The sequence below is a fragment of the Lagenorhynchus albirostris genome, chromosome 6 (assembly GCF_949774975.1).
Source record: "Lagenorhynchus albirostris chromosome 6, mLagAlb1.1, whole genome shotgun sequence".
NCBI classification, from domain to species: Eukaryota; Metazoa; Chordata; class Mammalia; order Artiodactyla; family Delphinidae; genus Lagenorhynchus; species Lagenorhynchus albirostris.
In genome coordinates, this window is record NC_083100.1 from 18577580 (window position 1) to 18598849 (window position 21270).

Consider the following 21270-nt stretch of genomic DNA (forward strand, 5'->3'; position numbering starts at 1 on the left):
AAGCACAACAATCTCGTCACTACGGGGCAGCAAAGAGGACAAAAGGCGTCGCCCGCACCTGAACCCCTCCCCACGTAGAGCGCACAATTGGTCCCCTGACTTCCAAGACCCGCCTCTAGCCTTTAGTCCTGCCCCAGACGCCGAGATTGGCCGTCGTGTCTCCACCCATCATGTTCATTGGTCAGGCTAACTGCGGGTGACAGTGAGTGGCAGACGCCGGGCCTACTGCTCCGGGTCGGGCTGAGCCCAGTGGAGCCGACGGAGCCCCTGGAATCACCCGGGTCACCGTCCCTGAGGTGAAACGCGAGACCGGATACCGAAATCTCACGGCCCGGGTCGGGCCTGGCCAGGGGTGCCCTCGGAGCCCTAAGTGAGCTCGCGGCGAGTAACGGGGGAAGGGGCGCCGCGGGCGGGGCGGGGGCGCGCAGCCGGAATGTTTTGATAGCGGGGGCGCGCGGACGGGGGCGCGCGCGAGCGACGGGGCCGCGCGCAGGGCTGTCCGCTGTTGGGAGCCGAGCCTTTGGCCGGGGGCCGGGCGATCTGGGGGCGTGCTGGGCTCGGGTCGTGGCTGCTGGGTGTAGGGAGGCAACCCAGCCCACCTGCGGTATCGGCTGTCGGACTGGATTGATTCCTCCAACGTTCGCAGGAACCCCTGAACCCAGGCCCGGCTGGCAGGGGCTCTATGGGCCCTGGGTCTACACTGACCCAGTAAGTGGTGAGTTCCCTGAGGGCTTGGTCAGCTTAGGACCCAGGGTTCTCACTAACCCAGGGAATCCCACCGGGGCCTGGCTGGGCAGGGCTCCACAGCCACGGGGTCTGCACTGACTGGTTGAGTGCCACCTAGATCAAGCCTGGCTCCAGGACCAAGGTAACCCACAGTTCACCCAGAATCTAGGTCTACACTGACCCAATCAGTATATCCCATCCAGGAACTCTGCCTGCCTGCTGGGCCTTTGGGGCTAGGGAAGCAAGGGAAGGAGTTGACCAGAAAGGTCCTCTTTAGAAAAGACTCTCTTCTTGGCTTTTGGGTTTGGGGCTTCGTGGACCTTGAACGGTCCATCTAATTTCTGAGGCTGAAGTGGGGCAATGGAGAAACAGTCCAGCCCTGTACAGACTCAGTCTCCACAGGTTCATTTAGACACTTCTTGGGACACTAGAGTTGAATGAGTGGCCGTGTATAATACAACCAGAGGAAGTACGCATAGCCCTAGGCTGGAAGGGTGCCTCTTTCCCACTGCAGCCTCCCTGCCCCTTGCTTGGCCGCCCCTGAGTATGGGGCGTCGGGGGGTGGTAGGGTTGGATTTATTTCTGTTCCCACTCCCCACTCTCCGGGGCCTGACACCTTCTCCTCCAGCAGCTGCAGAGCCAGGGCATCGAGGGCTGGAGTGGAGCAGACACTGCCCATGGAGCTGGTAGGGCCATGTGCTTATCTCAAATCTCTGTTTACAAAGTGCTTCCAAACTGCTAGTCTCTTGGGAGACCAAGGTTTCTCTAGGAGGGGAGGGGGAGGACCCCTTCTCTCCAGTGAATAGAAGATGAAGCAGACCCCCCCACAGGGCCAGAATCTGCCTTCAGGCCAGCAAGGCCTCGGTAGACATTCAATAAAGGCTCTGGGAATGACTGACCTCATTGGTCAGTGAGGGCCTCCCAAGCCCTGAGCTTGCTGCTCTCCTTGGGTTACTGCTCTTTCTCTGCCTTTGATCCAAGAAGACTGGTAGTGGAGACCAAGCCCAGGATTCCTTCTCACTCATTTCTGGTCTGGTAGGCAGGGGAGAAGACGAACAGCACCAGGTGTCTGAACCTGGGTCTCTCCTTCCTCATTACCCACAGGTGGACAAGGTGGACAGGGGGCGGTGGTGATGGCGCAGTTTGACACTGAATACCAGCGCCTAGAGGCCTCCTACAGCGATTCACCCCCCGGGGAGGAGGACCTGTTGGTGCATGTCCCTGAGGGGAGCAAGTGTGAGTTCCTGGACATGACGGCCAGAGCTGGGGCTTGGGGGGAGAATTGGTGGAGGAACACTGAGGGAGCAGGGGCTTCCACTTCTTCAGGGCTCTGACGTCTCTGCTCCTGTACCCACAGCACCTTGGCACCACATCGAAAACCTTGATCTCTTCTTCTCTCGAATATCCTTTGTGTCTCTGTGTTGGAGCTCTGGGACCTACAGCCCCTCTCTAAGCCAGGCCCCTGATGAGAAGTCGGTGTGGGTATGGTTCTAATCCTTTTCAGACACCTTGAGCCTGAAAGAGGCTAGAGAAATAATGATCATTATAAACAATGATACCTCACATTTATCAAGAGCTACGTGCCTTGCATTTTGTAGTGTTAGTTTATAAGGAACCTCTCTGAGTGTGATTCTTTTTGATGGTATGCTAATAACCATAATAATTAATGTCATTTGACTTATTCTGTGTCAGTTCTGTGTTAAATACTTTATATGCACTATCTCAGATCTAATAATCCTATGAGGCAGGTGCTATAATTCCCAACACACCACTACAGACAAAAGCTTAGAGAGGTTAAGTAACTTGGCCAAAGTCACACAGCTTGAAAGTCATAGAGCCAGGACTTCAGCTCAGGTATGTGACACCAAAGTCTGTACTTTTTTTTAAATTTAAAAAATTTTTTTATGCCATGTTGGGTCTTCATTTCTGCACGGGCTTTCTCTAGTTGTGGCAACCAGGGGCTACTCTTTGTTGCGGTGCACGTACTTCTCATCGTGGTGGCTTCTCTTGTTGCGGAGCACGGGCTCTAGGAGCGTGGGCTTCAGTAGTTGTGGCTCACGGGCTCTAGAGCGCAGGCTCAGTAGCTGTGGCGCACGGGGGGCTTTGTTCCATGTGGGATCTTCCCGGACCAGGGATCGAACTCATGTCCCCTGCATTGGCAGGCAGATTCTTAACCACTGCACCACCAGGGAAGTCCCTGTGCTCTTAATTGCTGTCTATACAGACCACTTTCTCTTAACAATTACACGTTTATAATCTACACCAGAAGAATGGCTTCACTTGTATGCTCATCGGGGAGATCTTTGAGCTCATGTAAGTATAAGAAGGGATGGACGATATGGTGAAGGAATACACTTCAGTGTTTCCTCTCTTTGAGCTCAACGCCTGGCCCAAACCGCCAATGCAAGTCAGTCCTAGGCTCAAAACTCTGCAAACATTTATAGTTTAAGGACTGGGTGTGACACCGTTTTACAGCCTTATCTTTTTTAATCTCGCTTATAAGGAAAGCTTTCCAAGTCCTGTCTCTTCCACAAAGAGAAGTCAGACTTGATCATTTCATCAGAGCTCCCGTGGAATGGGCATGGTTCAGGCAGGAGGTATCAGAGATGCCAGCCACTCACTTGAGAAAAATGTCTCTGTTCTGCCTTGGTTGCACCTTAGGCCTGCTGCTGAGTAGAGAGCCTGCTAGGAGGAAGGAGCCATATGGCTTTGCCAAATGTCAAGGGGTTGGGAAACCTTCCCCCCATAAGAAAAGAGTTCAAATCTGCAAAGGGCTTCTAACTACCATCTCAAAAGGAAATCAGGTACTGGGGACCACAGACCACAATTTAAGACCTTTGAAGGAGTCCAGCGAGTGGCAGCAGAGATTACTATGAGGTGGAAAAGCAGGCTGATTCTGTGGTGCCTGAAGCTAAGAGCAAAAAAAGGAGCTGGCTTGGGTCCCCTGGGGCCAAGCAGTAGCGAGAGCCCACACGGAGTTCTCCAGCCCATTTCCCCAGAGGCTGCTCCCTAATTTTGGTCTGGGGCTTCCAGACTCTTCCTTTTTCCCATGTTATTTCACTGGTATCTCTCGGACTGCGCCCTCTCTTCCCAACTCCCCAGGCAGTTCCTCTTTGTGGTTGCGTTCACCACCTTCCTGGTCAGCTGTGTGGACTACGACATCCTATTTGCCAACAAGATGGTGAACCACAGTCTTCACCCTACCGAGCCTGTCAAGGTTACTCTGCCAGATGCCTTTTTGCCTGCCCCAGTCTGTAGTGCCAGGTAAGTGCTGCAGTTCAGAGGGCACCAGAGCCTGTTCAGATAGCAGGTGGGGAATGGAGTGTGAGGCAGTAGCATTCCCCAGAACACAGGCTCAGGCTCAGCCTCTCCAGATCCTTCAGGACAGCAGCATGTCTGCCAAGGCTCCTCAAGGGCCACTCCTCCTCCCCTTCTTTTCCCCACCAGGATTCAGGAAAATGGCTCCCTTATCACCATCCTCGTCATTGCTGGTGTCTTCTGGGTTCACCGGCTCATCAAGTTCATCTATAACATTTGCTGCTACTGGGAGATCCACTCCTTCTACCTGCATGCTCTGCGCATCCCCATGGTGAGACTGGGAAATTGGGCAGTTACAACCACAGGCCAGGACGTCTTCTGCAGCTTGGGAAGTGGGGGGGGTTGTATTCCCGGGCATCGGGCAGCCTCAGCCGTCCTTTGCAGATCAAGGAGCATCCGGTTAAAGGCTCCACTCAGAGGACCCCTGAGCCTCACAGCTCATGCAGGGCAAGGGGCCGAGGCAACAACCCCACCTTCCATCCCTCGTCTCTTCCCCACCCCATAGTCTGCGCTTCCATACTGCACGTGGCAAGAAGTACAGGCCCGGATTGTGCAGACCCAGAAAGAGCACCAGATCTGCATCCACAAGCGTGAGCTAACAGAGCTGGACATCTACCACCGCATCCTCCGTTTCCAGAACTACATGGTGGCACTGGTTAACAAATCCCTCCTGCCTCTGCGCTTCCGCCTGCCCGGTCTCGGGGAGGTTGTCTTCTTCACTCGGGGCCTCAAGTACAACTTCGAGCTGATCCTCTTTTGGGGACCTGGCTCTCTCTTTCTCAATGAATGGAGCCTCAAGGCTGAGTACAAACGTGGGGGACAACGGCTCGAGCTGGCCCAGCGTCTCAGCAACCGCATCCTGTGGATTGGCATCGCCAACTTCCTGCTGTGCCCCCTCATCCTCATCTGGCAGATCCTCTATGCCTTTTTCAGTTACGCCGAGGTGCTGAAGCGGGAGCCGGGGGCCCTGGGAGCACGTTGCTGGTCGCTCTACGGCCGCTGCTACCTCCGCCACTTCAACGAGCTGGAGCACGAGCTACAGTCCCGCCTCAACCGAGGCTACAAGCCCGCATCCAAGTACATGAATTGCTTCTTGTCACCTCTGCTGACACTGCTGGCCAAGAACTGCGCCTTCTTTGCTGGCTCCATCCTGGCCGTGCTTATTGCCCTCACCATCTACGACGAAGATGTGTTGGCTGTGGAACATGTCCTCACCACTGTCACGCTCCTGGGGGTCACCGTGACCGTGTGCAGGTGGGCCAGGGGAGCAGGTGGGAGCAAGCCAACTAGCATTCCCGGGGGCTTATGTCTCACCATGACCCTGATCCCACTAGGTCCTTTATTCCGGACCAGCACATGGTGTTCTGCCCTGAGCAGCTGCTCCGCGTGATCCTCGCTCACATCCACTACATGCCTGACCACTGGCAGGGTAATGCCCACCGCTCGCAGACCCGGGACGAGTTTGCCCAGCTCTTCCAGTACAAGGCAGTGAGTGGAGTTGGAGTTAGGGCCTGCTAGAGACTGGCTGATAGCCTGGTGGCGAGGGCTGGGCTCCCTCCTGCTCTCTTGTGACCCTGATCCCTTCCCTTTTAGGTGTTTATCTTGGAGGAGTTACTGAGCCCCATTGTCACACCCCTCATCCTCATCTTCTGCCTGCGCCCACGGGCCCTGGAGATTATAGACTTCTTCCGCAATTTCACCGTGGAGGTCGTTGGTGTTGGAGATACCTGCTCCTTCGCTCAGATGGATGTTCGCCAGCATGGGCACCCCCAGGTATTAGGAAAGGAGGGAGGGGGGCAGTTGGCCAGAGGTGATGCTGGCATATACAGTGTCTTTGGGCAAACTGCAAAAAGGCACCCTCTGAGCCAACAAATCACAAAAAGGCAGCCCGGACTTGGGGCAACCCTGTACCAGGGCACACACTGCTTTGTAAACAGGAGCCTGGGCTCGATTATAACCTTAAACTTGCACCCTTGGCCAAGCTCCCTGAAAGGCACAAACCAAGCAGCTAGCCTGGCATGTGGCTACTCGTGGGGTGGGCACCAGGGCCCCTGGACAAGATACAGCAGTGCATTGTGGTCTCTGCCCTCCAGGGGCAAGGCCTCCCCACTAGCAGGAAAGGTACAAAAAGGGTTCCTGTAAGGGGACAGTCCTGCTCACTGCAGCCTCCCTTGTACAGTGGCTGTCCGGTGGGCAGACGGAGGCCTCAGTGTACCAGCAAGCCGAGGATGGGAAGACAGAGTTGTCACTCATGCACTTTGCCATCACCAACCCTGGCTGGCAGCCACCACGTGAGAGCACGGCCTTCCTCGGTTTCCTCAAGGAGCAAGTTCAGCGGGACGGAGCAGCTGCAGGCCTTGCCCAAGGGGGTCTGCTCCCGGAAAATGCCCTCTTTACGTCCATCCAATCCTTACAATCTGAGTCTGAGGTGCGTTCCTAGGGACTGGGAGATGACAGGAAGAGTGGACTCCAGGAGCTGGGACGTGGGACATGCGCATGGGGTGGAAGGGCCTACCGGGTCAGTTTCCTTCTGTCCAGTCTGTGCCACTGAGTCCTAATGTGCAGAATACTGGGAAACTCAGAGGCCTCCCTATGCCCTGAGAATTCTACCCACTCTTTTCTTTCATAGCCACTGAGCCTTATTGCAAATGTGGTAGCCGGCTCATCCTGCCGGGGCCCCCCACTGCCCAGAGACTTGCAGGGCTCCAGGCACAGGGCTGAGGTCGCCTCTGCCCTGCGCTCCTTCTCCCCTCTGCAGCCTGGTCAGGCTCCCACAGGCCGGGCTCCCAGCACCATGACAGGCTCTGGGTGAGTAGAGGTGGGCCATGAGAGGAGGGCATGGCAGTAGCCCCCAGCAATTTGTGTGGGTCTCAGAAATGTTGATGACTGCTGTCTGTGCTGGGGGGCAGGGTGGATGCCAGGACAGCCAGCTCCGGGAGCAGTGTGTGGGAAGGACAGCTGCAGAGCCTGGTGCTGTCGGAATATGCATCCACTGAGATGAGCCTGCATGCCCTCTATATGCACCAGGTGAGTGGGCTGGAAGGGGCAGGGTCGTAGAACCAAGGTGGCGGCTGAAAACAGAGGGTTTTAGATGTGAAGCAAGACGTGGGTTCAAATCTCTTCTCTGCCATTTACCTGCTCTGCAATCTCCATTCCCACATACATCCTCTTCCTATCCTTTTTAGCCTAGCTTACTTTTACCCAGGCCTTTTCCGCACTTGTGGTTTCCCCTGCCAAGAACCTACATCCCTGAGATATCCACAGGGCTCCCTCCTTCTCATTCAAGTATGCTCCTTCTTTCCCCATGAGACCACCTCTGGCCACCCTGAGTAAAAGCCTCCCTTGCCTACCCTCCTGAACCTTCCTGTTCTGTTTTTCTCTCCATAGCATTTAGCACCATGGGACATTGTATTTTTCCCTTATTTATTTGTTTATTATCTATCCTTCCCCACTTCCCCCAAGTATATAAGCCCCACAGGAGTTGGAATTTTTGTCTATTTTGTTCACTGCTGTATCCCTAGCACCTAAAAGAGTTCCTGGCACTTAGATTCACAACCAATTTGTTCCAGAATCAAATGACTGGGGAAAATGAGAGCTATTACAATTTATGCACAGGCTTGTTCCAGGGATCTGCTGAGAATTTAACCTGTAAGATATCATGTGTATGTTACACATTATTAACACATCAGATACTCTGGGTCAGTGATTCTAGGTGAGGCAGTATAAATGGGAACTGGCCGATACCATGGTGGAGGGTAGCTATTTCAGACAGATATTCTTTTGTCCCCAACTAATGAATCCCCCACTTCTCAGCTCCACAAGCAGCAGGCCCAGGCTGAACCTGAGCGGCATGTGTGGCACCGCCGGGAGAGTGATGAGAGTGGGGAGAGTGCCCCCGAAGAGGGGGGAGAGGGTGCCCGGGGCCCCCAGCCTATCCCCCGCTCCGCCAGCTATCCCTGTGCTGCATCCCGGCCTGGAGCTCCTGAGACCACTGCCCTGCATGGGGGCTTCCAGAGGCGCTACGGAGGCATCACAGGTATCCACTGGGAAGGACACAGAGTCTTCAGGGAAGGGTGGTCCTTCTGGGGCCTCTAGAGGACGAAAGAAGTCAGAGGGACCAGACCCAAGGAGACTAATCCCTCCCCCGCACTTCCCCCTACCCCCAAAAGCCCCAGCACCCTTCTCCTCGTTCCTGTTTGACTTCATTCTAAGAGTATTTACTTGTATCTTTAGATCCTGGAACAGTGCCCCGGGCTCCCTCTCACTTCTCTCGGCTGCCCCTTGGAGGATGGGCTGAAGATGGGCAGTCAGCATCAAGGCACCCAGAGCCCGTGCCCGAAGAGGGCTCAGAGGATGAGCTTCCCCCTCAGGTGCACAAGGTAAGGGCTTCAAGACTCCAAAACAAATGCCAGAAGCAGTAACTTGCAGGCTGAGGTCAAAACTTCTCATGTGAAGGGAGGTGGGCCTCTCAGGCAGAGATACTGCAACTTCCCCACCAAAGTACACTTCCTTTTCTTCCCTCACCTGCTGTGAAATCCAGGACTTGATTTTTCCTTTGCTTACCTCCTCAAGAATCAAGTTTTCCGTTTCCTTTATCTCCAGGCTTCTGTTGTGTAAGCAGATAGCTGAAGACTATCTCCATTACCAACCCTTTTCTCTCCACAGGTATAGACGAGGCTGAGGAGGGTCCCTATGCCCCAGGATGGAGGCCACCGTTGCCCTGCCATCCCATCCGCCTGCCATGGAGGGCTCCTCTGAGTGTTGCCTGGCTCCACGCGTGTGGTGTTTGTGTGTCTGTGCCTGGCCAAGGAAGGTGCCAATGCTGGGCTCGCCACAGCCCCAGGAGAGAGATTGGGGGCCTAGGAACCAGGGCACACAGGACTCTAGCCTCATCCCCAGGACACCCCTTGGCTCAGAGTGTGGTGCTAGAAACTGGTCCCCAGCCCAGCCCCAGTACTGCCACCTTTGCACCCAACCCTGCAAGTCTCCAGAGGACTGCCCACCACAGAAGCTGCCAAGCAGGGAGAACCTGTGCCAACTGTGGAGTGGGGAGGTGGGCCTGGACCCTCAACCTCTGCAGCCGCCCTCCCCGCACCCTGAACAGATGAGCAGCTCAGGCTGTGGCCCTTACCTCACCCCCAGTTCTCTCCCAGTGCTGCAGCCTGCTCACCTCTCCCCTGCTTCCTGCACATCACTGGCATGTGTGCCACTTGCTCCTGTTCCGTTCGCTTGTTCCCCTTCTGTTCAGCTTTTGCTTTGTCTTGGTGTGGAGGCTTTAGCTCCTAGCTCCCCTCATGCTATCTTTTGACACTAAGAAGGAAGTTTCTAAATTGCAGGAGCAGGATGGAAACTCTTTGCTGCCCTCTCCAACTTTTAAGATGGGTCCCCCGGGAGACTGAGGCCTTCCTGGCCCCTATTGCTGCTTATTGTACCCCACCCCACCACCTGCACATGGGATGGACAGGGCTGGAAGTGTGCCCTCGACTGGCTGCCTATCAGCAAGAGAGCTCTGGCCTGCATCCCACTGTACCTTGAGGGGGATGGAGGGGCGACAGGACGTCTTCGCCTTGGGCTGCCGCATTGCATGCTGGGACCCAGCTCCTTCCCTTCGCCCCACCCCTCACCCAGCTGCGGTCCGCTGCGGGTGAGCGGTGAACTACGCTGCCCGAACTTACAGCGGAGTGGGGTGGGGACCGTGTACAGCTTGACAACCCTTAATAAAGAAGGGATTTTGACCAGGTCGCGGCTTGTTGTCTCGAGTGGCCAAGGTTCTGGGGGCAAGCGGGGTGTGGGGTGTGTGTGAACCACCCAGGTGGCTGGGGACCGGGTCGGCCATGTGGGAAAGCTGGCCAATGCGATCGCTTGGATATACCGACCTACTGGGCGAGCAGAGGGCAGCTTCCGATCCCTGGTTCCGTGGAGGTCAAGGACTCCGGCAGGACGTGCGGTCAGATTTCCCGCCCTGAGCACGTGACCATGCCGACTCCGCTGTTCTATTTTGCCTTCCCTAGCGTGCACCATTCCCCCGCCCCTTCGGAGACACTCGGCCAATGGGGCCCTGGGTAGGAGCTGGGAGCGGCCCTGGTGGGCGGGGCTGCTGCGGAAGAGAGCGGCTGGAGGCAGAGGCTGAACATTCCTGTGGGCCCCGACTTGGCCAGAGGGTCCCCGGCCGCGAGCTAGGGGCGGACGGCAGAGACGGCGTACGTGCCCGGCGTGAGTGCGTGGCGGCGGCGCGTGCGCGAAGCGAGGGGGTGGTGTGGCCGGGTCCACGTTCGTCCCTGCCGCGCGACCCCCGCGGCTTAGCGCCCCGAGGCTCCATGACCCGAGATACCTGGGATTCCGCGCCCCGCCCCGAGCGGCCGGTCCAGTTCTCCTGTCCCTCAGTCCCCTCAGCCTCGGCCGGCGGCCACGCATTGCCATGGTGACTGTGGGCAACTACTGTGAGGCCGAAGGACCCGCGGGTCCGGTCTGGGCGAAGGGTGGCCTCAGCCCCTGCTTCTTCTTCACGCTTGTACCCTCGACGCTGATGGGCCTGGGGGCTCTGGCCTTGGTGCCGGTTCTTCCCTGCAAACGTCCGGAGCGGCCAGGTGGCGCTGACGCGGTGCCTTGGGCGGCCGGCCCTCGCGTAGCTCCTTACGTGCTGCAGCTGCTTCTGGCCACACTTCAGGTGGCGCTGCCCCTAGCCGGCCTGGTTGGCCGGGTGGGCGCTGCCCAGGGTGCCCCACTGCCAGGCTACCTATTGCTGGCGTCTTTATTGGGGACTGTGGCCAGCGCCTGTGGCCTGGGGCTGCTCGTGGTGGAACGGAGCCAGGCACGGCAGAAGCTAGCAATGGGCGTCTGGATCAAGTTCACGCACAGCCCGGGTCTCCTGCTCCTCTGGACTGTGGCTTTTGCAGCCGAGAACTTGGCCCTAGTGTCTTGGAACAGCCCACAATGGTGGTGGGCAAGGGCGAACTTGAGCCAGCAGGTGAGTGACCTCGTGGGGGGAGGGGAAGCATGGGTAGCGGGTGCTGGGAAGAAAGATGGCATGTCTGGTCACACTGGCTCCATGCTTTCGAATGCCTCTAAAAAAGGGCAGAAAGGAGGGGCCAGCGCTGCTGGGAGCTGATAGCCAGCTGGTGGGGAGTGGCTGTGCTGAGTCACTGTGGATTTTTTTAAAAGCCTATTAGATGCTGGGCCCCTGAGGAGGACCTGGGTGTGTGCCCTACCCCAGTCCCCAGATGTGTTATAAGTAGTAACAATGGGATTCTGGCCCTCGTTGATAGTCTCCCCACATATGTTTAATTCTAGGTTCAGTTTAGCCTGTGGGTGCTGCGGTATGTGGTCTCTGGAGGGCTTTTTGTCCTGGGGCTCTGGGCCCCTGGACTTCGTCCCCAGTCATACACCTTGTGGGTCAATGAAGAGGATCAAGATGTAGACAGGAGCCAGGTACACCTCAGTTTCTGAAACTTCGGATCTATCTTAATTCCATTCTCTGTCATCATTTCTTCCCACCATAAAAACCCATTTCTTTCCTAAATCTCAGTTTGTGCCCTGTTAGCTTTACCCCATCAGGGATCGCTTGTTGGTCCGTTACCGTTACCTGGGAGCTGTAATCCCATACATTTTCCCTAGAGGCTTTCTGGCTAGTGCGCTTCATTTTGATTTCTGAGCTTCCCTCCCTTATGCGTTTCACCATCCTAGGTTCAGTCAACAGAGGGGCCACCACGGTCTACCTGGCAAGACCTTGGCAGGAAACTCCGCCTACTGAGTGGCTACCTGTGGCCTCGAGGGAGTCCAGCTCTGCAGTTTGTTGTGCTCATCTGCCTGGGGCTCATGGGGCTGGACCGGGGACTGAACGTGTTGGTCCCCATCTTCTACAGGGACATAGGTGAGGGGGAGAAGGGTTGTCAGCTCAGCACTCTGGTCTTTCATTGGCCTGGTTGGTGCAGGGGACTAGCCTAGGGAAGTGGGACAGAGTTGGGAGCTGGGTGGTCAGAAAGAGGCTGTGGCTGATTCCTGGGGCGGTTTCTCCTGAAGAGGGTTCTAGGGTCCATAAGTAGGCTCGGACTCGTTTTCTCCATAGTGAACTTGCTGACCCAGAAGGCACCTTGGAGCTCCTTGGTCTGGACTGTCATCACCTATGTCTTCCTCAAGTTCCTCCAGGGGGGTGGCACCGGCAGTACAGGTATGAGGGACTCTGCTCTCACCTCGGTTGGTACTGGCCCCTCTCCCTTCTCCCACAGGCGTCCTTCCCCCAGGCCCCTTGGTGCTCTCAGACCTTTCACATGTTGCTGCTGGGATGACGTCCTTAGGCTTCTCAGCCCTACCAAGGCCTCCCCTGGCTTCCCCCAGGCTTCGTGAGCAACCTGCGCACGTTCCTATGGATCCGGGTGCAGCAGTTCACCTCGCGGCAGGTGGAGCTGCGCCTCTTCTCCCACCTGCACGAGCTCTCGCTGCGCTGGCACCTGGGGCGCCGCACGGGGGAGGTGCTGCGGATCGTGGACCGGGGCACATCCAGTGTCACGGGGCTGCTCAGGTGCCAAGCCAATGGAAAGGAAGTGTGGGAGGGCGGGTCTGGAGACGCAGGGGTGGAGGGGCTGTCAGGAGAACAGACCCAGCTTGAGGAACTGCTCCTCTGTCCTCTTTTTTTTTTAATCGTAAAATTAATGTACACGTGCTCTCGTAATAATTCAAATAAAGAAGACAAAGCAAATCTCTTTTGAATTCCGCTCACTTCTCCAGAGGTTCTCACTCCATTTAGTATGTTGAGTTCTGCTTTTTTTTGCATTTTTTTACATATATACATGCAGACTCACAGAACTAATGTGGTATCGTGGAGGTTTTTCCTAAAATGAATGGTGTCATGACGTAGATGTCATTCTCAGAATGGCCTTATTATCAAAATGTTAGGGAGATGTATTCTAACCCACACATGAAGATCTTCCTCATTCATTATAATTGATCCAGAGCATTCTATAATTTGGGCATCCTATGGTTTATTTCACCATTTACCTCTTAAGGGGCATTTAGCTTGATTCCAGTCTGTTGCTGTTGAAAACAAAACACTACGCTGAAACCCCCTAGGGAGAGTTGCTGGCTCCGAGCCCTTAAACCTTTCTTCGTTGCTTGACTTTACCTCCTAGCTACCTGGTGTTCAACATCGTCCCCACGCTGGCCGACATCATCATTGGCATCATCTACTTCAGCATGTTCTTCAATGCCTGGTTTGGCCTCATTGTGTTCCTGTGCATGAGTCTTTACCTCGGTGAGTGCTGCTTGGTGAAACCACCTCCCTGAACTAGCCACGGACTCCCTTGGGCATGAGCCCTGCCCCCACTCAGGTGACCCAGCTTTGGGAGACTGTAGATCAGTGGACCCGCATAGCCTCCTGCTGCTCTCCAATATGACGGGTGAGCGTCCTCTGCTGAGGGAAGCTCAGCTCACCCTGGGTGGAGGGAGGGCTGGGGAAGGGCATCCTGGTCACATTAGGTGCCCACTGTGGATGCGAGTCAAGGACGAACCTCATTTTTGTAACAGCATGCAGCTTGCGTTCATTTGTTCACCACAACCGTTTTCACACAGGCTTTATGCAGCCTGCAGTGAGGTCTTGGACACAGCCCCTTCCCTCAGGGAGCTTAAGACTCCCTCTGCTTTGGAATCTGGATCCCTGGGCTGTAGCACAGGGTTAGCGCGCATGTGACCACCAGCAGGCATGCACGTGGTCTCCGCTGCTGGGAGTGATGTCTTGCTCTCTTCTTCTCCCTCTCCCTCCTCCTGTCACTCTCTAGCCCTGACCATTGTGGTCACTGAGTGGAGAACGAAGTTTCGACGTGCTATGAACACACAGGAGAATGCTACCCGGGCACGGGCTGTGGACTCTTTGCTAAACTTTGAGACGGTAACAGAGGCCTTGGTGGCAGTGTTGTGAGGCTCGGAGATGTGGAAGAGTGTGCCTGGGACCATTGGGGCTGATAAGCAGCTGGGGGGTGCGAGGTGTGCTGTTTACAATTAGGGAGGAGGGATGGGGAGTTGAGCTGAAAGCTGTGGCCGTGTGGAACAGCGGTGGTTTGAATTCATCAGGTGAAGTATTACAATGCGGAGAGTTATGAAGTGGAACGCTATCGCGAGGCCATCATCAAATATCAGGTGAGGATGCTAGTTTGAGGCCTACTGAGAGCAACAGCCTGGCCTTGTGGAATTGCCAGGACAGAGAGGAGTAAAATTTGGGCTGTGAGGTTGAAGGTGCCCAGGGCCAGGTTGGGATTTAGTGACTGTCAGCATGTATGTGATATTCCTTCCTCTCATGTCATGGCCCCAGGGTTTGGAGTGGAAGTCAAGTGCTTCACTGGTTTTGCTAAATCAGACCCAGAACCTGGTGATTGGACTTGGGCTCCTCTCTGGCTCCCTGCTTTGTGCATATTTTGTCAGTGAGCAGAAGCTACAGGTGAGGGAATTGTGCTGGGCCTGGGGATGAGGCGACCGGGGTCTTTGTTTAGGCCACCAGGTTCCTGGGTGGGAAGCAGGGAGGGTGATAGCCACTGGGCAGGGTGAGAGCCCGCAGGCCTCCTGTGACTCCTTTTCCCTTGATGTCCACAGGTTGGGGACTTTGTGCTGTTTGGCACTTATATCATCCAGCTGTACATGCCCCTCAACTGGTTTGGCACCTACTACAGGTAACCTGACCCTGGCCCTCACCTGTTCAGGGTGCACTGTTATTTCTCCAGCTCCTCAGAGGAGCTCCAGCCAGCATTCTTCTTGCAGGATGATCCAGACCAACTTCATTGACATGGAGAACATGTTTGACCTGCTAAAAGAGGAGACAGAAGTGAGTGAGGAGACAGGAGCCGGGTTTGTGGGGAGCGGGAGCCTGCGTGGCGTTCTTCGTGTCTGGAGAATACCAGGCCTGTAATGGCACACATTGGTGGCACTCTCCCAGGTGAAGGACCTTCCTGGAGCAGGGCCCCTTCACTTTCAGAGGGGCCAGATTGAGTTTGAGAATGTGCACTTCAGCTATACCAATGGGTGAGCCCCTCCCCTTTCACTGTCCCCCAGCCCCCTTTTCCGGTGTCAATTTACACACTGCCTTCCCGCCCCTCCTTCCTGCTTCTCAGCCCACCACTACCTGGAAAGAGAGCCTGAACAAGAGAGGGGCAGGGCCCAGTAGTGGCTCTAGTGTCGGAGGGGGCCCCTGGCAGTGCAGCAGGCCTGCTGAGCATGCCCATCCTTCTTTGCAGGCGGGAGACCCTGCAGGATGTGTCCTTCACCGTGATGCCTGGACAGACACTGGCCCTGGTAAGAGGAGACCCAGCCAGTTGGCCCAGACTCCTTGAGCTTCCCTTATTCTAGTGCCCGTGGTAGCTTGGGACCAAGGCTGTGGAGTTAGCCCTGTCATGCCAGGTTACTGGAGTGACTGTAGCAGCTTCCATGGACATTGTGGCCTCTTGGAGAGAAAGATTTAAAAGCCAATGGGCCTTAGAATGTTTTCCCTTTGTTTCTTATGCAACAGGTGGGCCCATCAGGAGCAGGGAAGAGCACAATTTTGCGCCTGCTCTTTCGCTTCTATGACATCAGCTCTGGCTGCATCCGAATAGATGGGCAGAACATTTCACAGGTAAGGATGCTTGGGAGAAGCCTGTAATTTAGAGGCCTGTATGTGAAAGAATGGCAGGTGCTGGGCATCCAGGGAGTGGTGGAGGAGCTGTCACCCCTGCAGCAAGTTGGGCCAGGAGACCTCAGCCTTTCTAGCAGTAGACGACCTACATAAGAAAAGTAGTCATGAGAATGAGTGGTATGGTGCTGTATGAGGCACAAAGATCTGCAGCAACCCAGGGAAGCAGGGAGAGAAAGTGTATTTTCTCTTTATCGATGGGGAAACAGACTCAGAGAGGTTAAGTGATTTGCCTGCACAGCTAGGGTTTAGGAAGGTGGAGGCAGGATTCTCACGCAGGGCCTCTCATCCCATATGCTTCCCACCATCCCATCCTACCTTCCAGGCCTGGGTGGGTCTCAGAGGCCAGAGCATATGGTCTTTTGGCCCCAGGTGACCCAGGTCTCTCTCCGGTCTCACATTGGAGTCGTGCCCCAGGACACTGTCCTCTTCAATGACACCATTGCCAACAATATCCGCTACGGCCGCATCACGGCTGGGAACGATGAGGTGAAGGCTGCAGCTCAGGCTGCAGGCATCCATGACACCATTATGGCTTTCCCTGAAGGTGAGCCTCCCCTGCAGAGTCCCCCTCCTGCCCAGTTCAGTCCCGTTACTCCCTCTGACCTCGGTTCCACCTCTTCCTTGCCCATCTGGTCACAGAAAACAAGTTTATTACTGTGACTTGAGGGAAGTGGGCAATTTCCACAGGGTACGATACGCAGGTGGGTGAGCGGGGACTGAAGCTAAGCGGTGGGGAGAAGCAGCGTGTCGCCATCGCTCGCACCATTCTCAAGGCTCCAGACATCATTCTGCTGGACGAGGTGAGGGCCCTGAGTGCCTTCTCCCCTCCTTCCTCCCCGACCTGTGCCCCAGCCATTCTTGCTGGGCACCGTCTCCATCTAGGAGAGCTAGCACAAATCCATGTTTCACAGAAACACCTTGCAGTTTTCAAGCGCAAAACAGGTTCTTTTTGATTCCTGAGGCTTTGGCCAGCAGCTCGCATCCTCCTCCCACTGGGGACTTGGGTGGCCGGGGCAGTTTTACCCAGTCCCTCTCTGTAGGCAACATCTGCGCTGGATACATCTAATGAGAGGGCCATCCAGGCTTCTCTGGCCAAAGTCTGCACCAACCGCACCACCATCGTGGTGGCACACAGGTACGGGATGGGCAGCAGGCAGCGGGGCCCACACTGGTGGTGTGGTAGGTGACTGATCTCTGACCTCTCAGGCTCTCCACTGTGGTTAGTGCTGACCAGATCCTCGTCGTCAAGGATGGCTGCATTGTGGAGAGAGGACGGTAAGGGACACAGGATGAATAGGGAAGGGCCTCTGAATTGAGGGCCCCAGGAAAAGGTTGTGGAATCCCAGGGCTTTCTGGAAGGATCTCCCTCGCCAGTTCCCTGTCATCTCATAGACTAGTGGCGAGGACTCTTGGGGTAAAACTGATGCTGGTTGGGACTTATGTTTTTCTCCTTGGCCCAGGCACGAGGCTCTGTTGTCCCGAGGCGGGGTGTATGCTGACATGTGGCAGCTGCAGCAGCAGGGACAGGAAGTCTCCGAAGACACCAAGCCCCAGACTAAGGCCTGGTGACAAAAGTATGCTTCCCTCCCAAAGCATAGCCGAGGGAAGTAACACTGTACCCCTCTTCCCTGCCATATTTCATCCTGGTCTTGGTGCTAGCTATAGTGAAGGAAAGGGGCCTTTCAAAAAAGCACTTTTGGGGGAAATAAAAGTGTGGACTGAGCTGGGATCACTGTGACTTTCTGGTGTGGGGGATTGCAATGGGCCTCCACCCTTAGATCAGCTGAGCATTCTTGACAGGACTCTTCTGTTTTTGGTTGGAGAGGAGAAAGAAACACACCACTTTGGTGTCTTACTGACTGCCAAGATTCTTTATTCTTTCTAGCTCCCCCTCCCAGCCCCCTACACGTGGGGGGAGCCCCAGTATACGGGGGATGTCAAGATGCAGGGGGCCATGTGGGGTCTGGCCAGGGCCCAGCCAGGGAACAGTTCAGAGCTGTTCTCTCCCATGCAGCTGGAGAGGCCAGCAGAGCCATCTGTAGGCTCAGCTCCACAAGCTGTTTCTCCTGATGCTCCCTGCAGGTGGCCTCCACGTCACTCCTCCTCATCTTCACTCCAGGCTGCTCCGGGCCTCCTCTCCCTGTGGACCCTAGAGATGCGAGGGCCACAGTCCTCCTCAGCTGAGCCTCCCTCCCCAAGCCCAAGGCCCTAGCACAGGTTGCAGTTGGACGGCTTCAAGCTGCGGCTCTGAGCCTGGAGCAAGGGGAGGGGAAGGAGAGGAAGATAGGGTTCGACGTCAAGGAAATGAGGGGGACAGTCCTCACTGCAGAGCTCAGCATGGGCTGGAGTCATATTGAAAACACAAGGATAACCACCATTCCCAAACTCTACTACTTGGAAGAGCACCCCCCAACCCCCCGTAAACTCCTTACTTCCTCCCAGCGCAGGGCCTGTCTCTACCCCGTCCTCATACCTGCCGCTGTCGGTATTCTGCCTCGCTGGCTGATAGTGCTTGTGCTAAAGCTAAGTCTTCTTCCTCCTGAGAACTGGGAGGGAGGAACAGCTTAAGCTGGATGACAGTATCTAAAATGTGAGCATCTCATCTGTTAGGCATCACTGTGCTGAGCACTTGTGAGTATTATCTCAATTTTCATAGGTAGGGTTCTATAAGGTATTAGTACTGTCCCCATTTTATAGAGTGCGTTAAGACTAATGGGTTAAAGAACTTGTCAAAGGTCACATGCTGTAGTTCAAAAGCTTAATTGTGAGCCCAAGTTCCTAACAGTTATCCTGCATTGGATGAGAGTGGTCCCACCTACCTCCCTCCAAACTGAGCCCTTGCCCACGTCCCACCCTCTTTCACCAGAGAGAAGGTACCTTGGGACCTGGGGTTTGGTCTCTGCCAGGGACAGTTCCAGGGCTCGTTGCAGAGCCTCATCCTCACTCTGCAAAAGGAAAAATAAGACCAGCTGCCTTGGACTTTACTCTCTGTTGGGTTTGCTTCTGTCCATCTGACCCCTGCCCAACTCACCAAGCCATTTTGCAAAGCAATCACTGGAGAGGCTGTCCGGGATGGAGACTGAGCTGTGGCTCTATGGCAGACATTCAAGAGGCTGAGGTCAGAGATGTGAAGGGAAAAAAGGAAGAGGAGAAACAGGCAGGCCTACCTGCTGGCAGAGGTAGATGAAGGCAAGGTCTGGTTTGGGCTGGGGATGGTCTTTGTAGAAGAAGCTAGGCCTTGTGCTCTGGAGATGGCAGCCAGTCTGTAGGGAAGAGACACTCTTGGCATGCCTGCAGGCACGGTCAGCTTGCATGTTCCTCCCTGGCCTGACCAAGGAAGTCTGGAGGGGAACTCCTCCACAAGGTCTGGAAAACATGCACTTCAAAGGAAATAAAAAGACTCCCTAGCCAAAGGGGACAGGTTGATGCTTCCCCACTATAATGACAGAGGTTGAGTCAGTTTCAGAAGGATGGGATGGTCCCAAAGGCAAGTAGAGGACTTGGTTGCAATTACCCTGCCCTACTTGTGGGGTGCCCCTCCCCAGAGCAATCATGGTCCAGTGGGTGACGGTGCTTGATGCAGAAGTTTCGGCCACAGTGGTCGCAGGTCAGTTTCATCATTTCCCGCTGCCGGCAGCCAGAGCGTTCACACTTATTGGTGAAGATCTGAGGTGGAGTAGGGAGGACTGTCTCTGCTGAGACTCTGATCCCCCTTCAACCCCATCCTAACAGTTGTACAGACTTCCAGGCAACTGTAGTCCCAGGTGACCATGGTGAACCCCTCCAACGCTTACCTTACGCTTTTGCTGAGCTGGATCAGAGCGGCAGTCTCTGTCAATGTGTTCCCCAACAGCACGGTCAGGGGGCTCCCCTCTGGCCACAGGAACAGGCACATTACAGAGTGGGCATACAGGTACCTGGATATCCTACAGTCAGGGAGCAGGGGTCGGTCTGTGGCCTACTCCCAAACCAGCCAAATCTCTGGTCCTGAAAGAACCTGGACATGACCCCCCATAAACGCAAAAGGAAACAATGTTCCCAGCACTGAGCCTCAGAAAGACAGTAAAAGAGAGGAAATGGGAGGCAGAGGGGTTCCAGAGATTCTGCATGCCATCCTCCATCCGCCCCCTTTCGCCCGCAGACCGCCCCCTCACCTTTTGGTAAGCAGATCCACAGTGATGCTGGGCGTAGGCCACGTGGTCTGCGCAAAAGATGCCCGAGCAGGCGTCGCACTTGAGCGGCAGAAAATCTGCAGGAAGTGGGTTGGACTGCAGGTCCAGGGGGACCTCGACCTCCTTCCCGCTCACTCAAGCCTTCCGCTCAGGGGAACGAAAACGCCGCAGTACTGGCAGTGAACTGCACCCCTGACCTAGTCCACTATCTCCTAAGCCACGCCCCAACCTCGAGCCCCGCCCCCCTCGGGCACTTCCAGCCCGGGAGCCCACCCTTCCCGCCACTTGCAGTTCCAAGCCCGTCTCCGCCCGGCCCCGCCTCCCGCCTGCTCCGCCCCTCACCCCCTCACCCAACCGCTGACAGCTCGGCTCCGAACAGTGAGCCCCAAGGTCCGGAAACTCCATCGCCGGGCCGGACGGGGCCTGCTGGTAGAGGAAGCGATGCTGAGCTCCTCTAGGGTTCCCGCTCCGGGTCCAAACCGCGACCCCCCACTGTGGGGGGACTCGCTGTCCCGCCCCTTCCTCCCCACTGCCCAGCCCGGGTTACCGGAGCGTCAGCGCCTCCAGGCCCGCAGCTCCCACTCCTCCCCTGGCGCGCGCGGGCGCGCTGACGTCGTCGCGCAGGGCGGGCACGTCCAGCGCAGTCCCCGGGGGGCGGGGGAGCGTCCCGGAAGAGCCGATCACACCCCCCCTCTTGTTGCGTTAGGCTGGAAGCTGGATGGTTTCTCTTGGGCGCGGGCCTGCCTCCACGAAGGGCGAAACGGCAGGCGAAGGCAAGGACCGATGACATCTTGGAGGGATGGGGTGGTTTGGGGTCTTTCACAATTGGGTCCTTCGTCCGCTTTTCACTCTACACTCTCCGACTAGCCGTTTCGTTCGCAGCCACTGCTGTACTTACTCTCCAGGAGCTGACAACTCCCTTGTTTCTGTGAAATACACATTTCTCTTCAGGGCTGTAGCTCCTCCAAGTTTAGCTTCGGTGTTCTTTTGTGAGACTTCTCTGACCCTCCTCAGTTTGAGCTAAGCGCCTCTCTTGTGGTCTCCCTGGTTCTGTTTTAGCACTGTATCACCTTATTGTAATCAGCTGTTCCCTCACTCCCCTGCCTACCCCTGCCCCACATAAATATACTGGTAAGTCAGGGACCACGTCTGCCTTGCTTTGTGTTAGGTAGGCCCCAGCACCCAGCTCAGTGCCTGTGGTTTTCAGACTTCAGTGTGAATCCAAATCACCTACAAGAGCTGCTGTAAAATGCAGATTCCTGAGCCCCCAGGGCTTCTGATTTAGTAGGAAGTGTAGGAGAGAATTCTGACAGATTATCCATGTACTACACTTTGAAAAACACATGCCTAGAATATGCTGAATGCTTATTAAATATTTCTTGAATGAAGCTAGAGTCACTG

The 21270-nt window shown here is 55.7% G+C and overlaps 3 protein-coding genes across 19 annotated transcripts; 2 read left to right on the top strand and 1 right to left on the bottom strand.

Annotated features, from left to right (window-relative positions):
• Positions 1-214: 214 nt before the first annotated feature.
• ATG9A (autophagy related 9A) lies at positions 215-9783 on the top strand. Of its 13 annotated transcripts, none has more exons than XM_060152054.1 (17): positions 215-370; positions 647-715; positions 1355-1412; positions 1831-1962; positions 2084-2127; positions 2975-3039; positions 3829-3990; positions 4174-4315; positions 4550-5298; positions 5379-5532; positions 5638-5817; positions 6224-6472; positions 6674-6852; positions 6954-7071; positions 7858-8080; positions 8278-8423; positions 9381-9783. In XM_060152054.1, the coding sequence occupies exons 4-17, from the start codon at positions 1860-1862 to the stop codon at positions 9441-9443; spliced, it is 2577 nt and encodes an 858-aa protein (XP_060008037.1). In that variant the 5' UTR covers positions 215-370; positions 647-715; positions 1355-1412; positions 1831-1859; the 3' UTR covers positions 9444-9783. The 13 variants fall into 13 exon arrangements, with proteins under 13 accessions (XP_060008037.1, XP_060008041.1, XP_060008040.1 ...); XM_060152058.1 differs by having other exon boundaries at positions 1358-1412; XM_060152057.1 differs by having other exon boundaries at positions 647-708.
• Positions 9784-10004: 221 nt separating this feature from the next.
• Positions 10005-17419, top strand: ABCB6 (ATP binding cassette subfamily B member 6 (Langereis blood group)). Of its 3 annotated transcripts, XM_060152067.1 has the most exons (19): positions 10155-11011; positions 11335-11472; positions 11728-11914; positions 12110-12211; positions 12379-12562; positions 13170-13291; positions 13815-13924; positions 14107-14172; positions 14345-14470; positions 14623-14699; positions 14788-14851; positions 14963-15048; positions 15261-15318; positions 15533-15637; positions 16067-16241; positions 16385-16497; positions 16738-16832; positions 16904-16972; positions 17158-17419. In XM_060152067.1, the coding sequence occupies exons 1-19, from the start codon at positions 10463-10465 to the stop codon at positions 17264-17266; spliced, it is 2535 nt and encodes an 844-aa protein (XP_060008050.1). In that variant the 5' UTR covers positions 10155-10462; the 3' UTR covers positions 17267-17419. The 3 variants fall into 3 exon arrangements, 2 of the variants coding, with proteins under 2 accessions (XP_060008050.1, XP_060008051.1); XM_060152068.1 differs by lacking the exon at positions 14345-14470; XR_009541066.1 differs by lacking the exons at positions 16385-16497; positions 17158-17419 and having other exon boundaries at positions 10005-11011; positions 16904-16974.
• A 121-nt stretch (positions 17420-17540) lies between these two features.
• ZFAND2B (zinc finger AN1-type containing 2B) lies at positions 17541-20462 on the bottom strand. 3 transcript variants are annotated; one of them, XM_060152070.1, is made up of 9 exons: positions 20220-20462; positions 19852-19946; positions 19492-19623; positions 19212-19363; positions 18865-18960; positions 18729-18789; positions 18575-18642; positions 18171-18243; positions 17541-17846 (listed from the first exon to the last, which is right to left on the bottom strand). In XM_060152070.1, the coding sequence occupies exons 1-9, from the start codon at positions 20272-20274 to the stop codon at positions 17808-17810; spliced, it is 771 nt and encodes a 256-aa protein (XP_060008053.1). In that variant the 5' UTR covers positions 20275-20462; the 3' UTR covers positions 17541-17807. The 3 variants fall into 3 exon arrangements, with proteins under 3 accessions (XP_060008053.1, XP_060008052.1, XP_060008055.1); XM_060152069.1 differs by having other exon boundaries at positions 17541-17950; XM_060152072.1 differs by lacking the exon at positions 18171-18243 and having other exon boundaries at positions 17541-17950.
• Positions 20463-21270: the final 808 nt, after the last annotated feature.

Coding starts and splice junctions, on each gene's coding strand:
- ATG9A (XM_060152054.1), top strand. CDS start 1,860: ATGGCGCAGTTTGACACTGAATACCAGCGCCTAGAGGCCTCCTACAGC. Junction 1,963..2,083: donor TGTCCCTGAGGGGAGCAAGT/GTGAGTTCCTGG, acceptor CTGTACCCACAG/CACCTTGGCACCACATCGAA. Junction 5,818..6,223: donor GCCAGCATGGGCACCCCCAG/GTATTAGGAAAG, acceptor TCCCTTGTACAG/TGGCTGTCCGGTGGGCAGAC.
- ZFAND2B (XM_060152069.1), bottom strand. CDS start 20,274: ATGGAGTTTCCGGACCTTGGGGCTCACTGTTCGGAGCCGAGCTGTCAG. Junction 19,947..20,219: donor GCCGAGCTGTCAGCGGTTGG/GTGAGGGGGTGA, acceptor CACTTCCTGCAG/ATTTTCTGCCGCTCAAGTGC. Junction 18,643..18,728: donor TTGCTTTGCAAAATGGCTTG/GTGAGTTGGGCA, acceptor TTCCTTTTGCAG/AGTGAGGATGAGGCTCTGCA.
- ABCB6 (XM_060152067.1), top strand. CDS start 10,463: ATGGTGACTGTGGGCAACTACTGTGAGGCCGAAGGACCCGCGGGTCCG. Junction 13,292..13,814: donor GTGCATGAGTCTTTACCTCG/GTGAGTGCTGCT, acceptor GTCACTCTCTAG/CCCTGACCATTGTGGTCACT. Junction 13,925..14,106: donor CTTTGCTAAACTTTGAGACG/GTAACAGAGGCC, acceptor TGAATTCATCAG/GTGAAGTATTACAATGCGGA.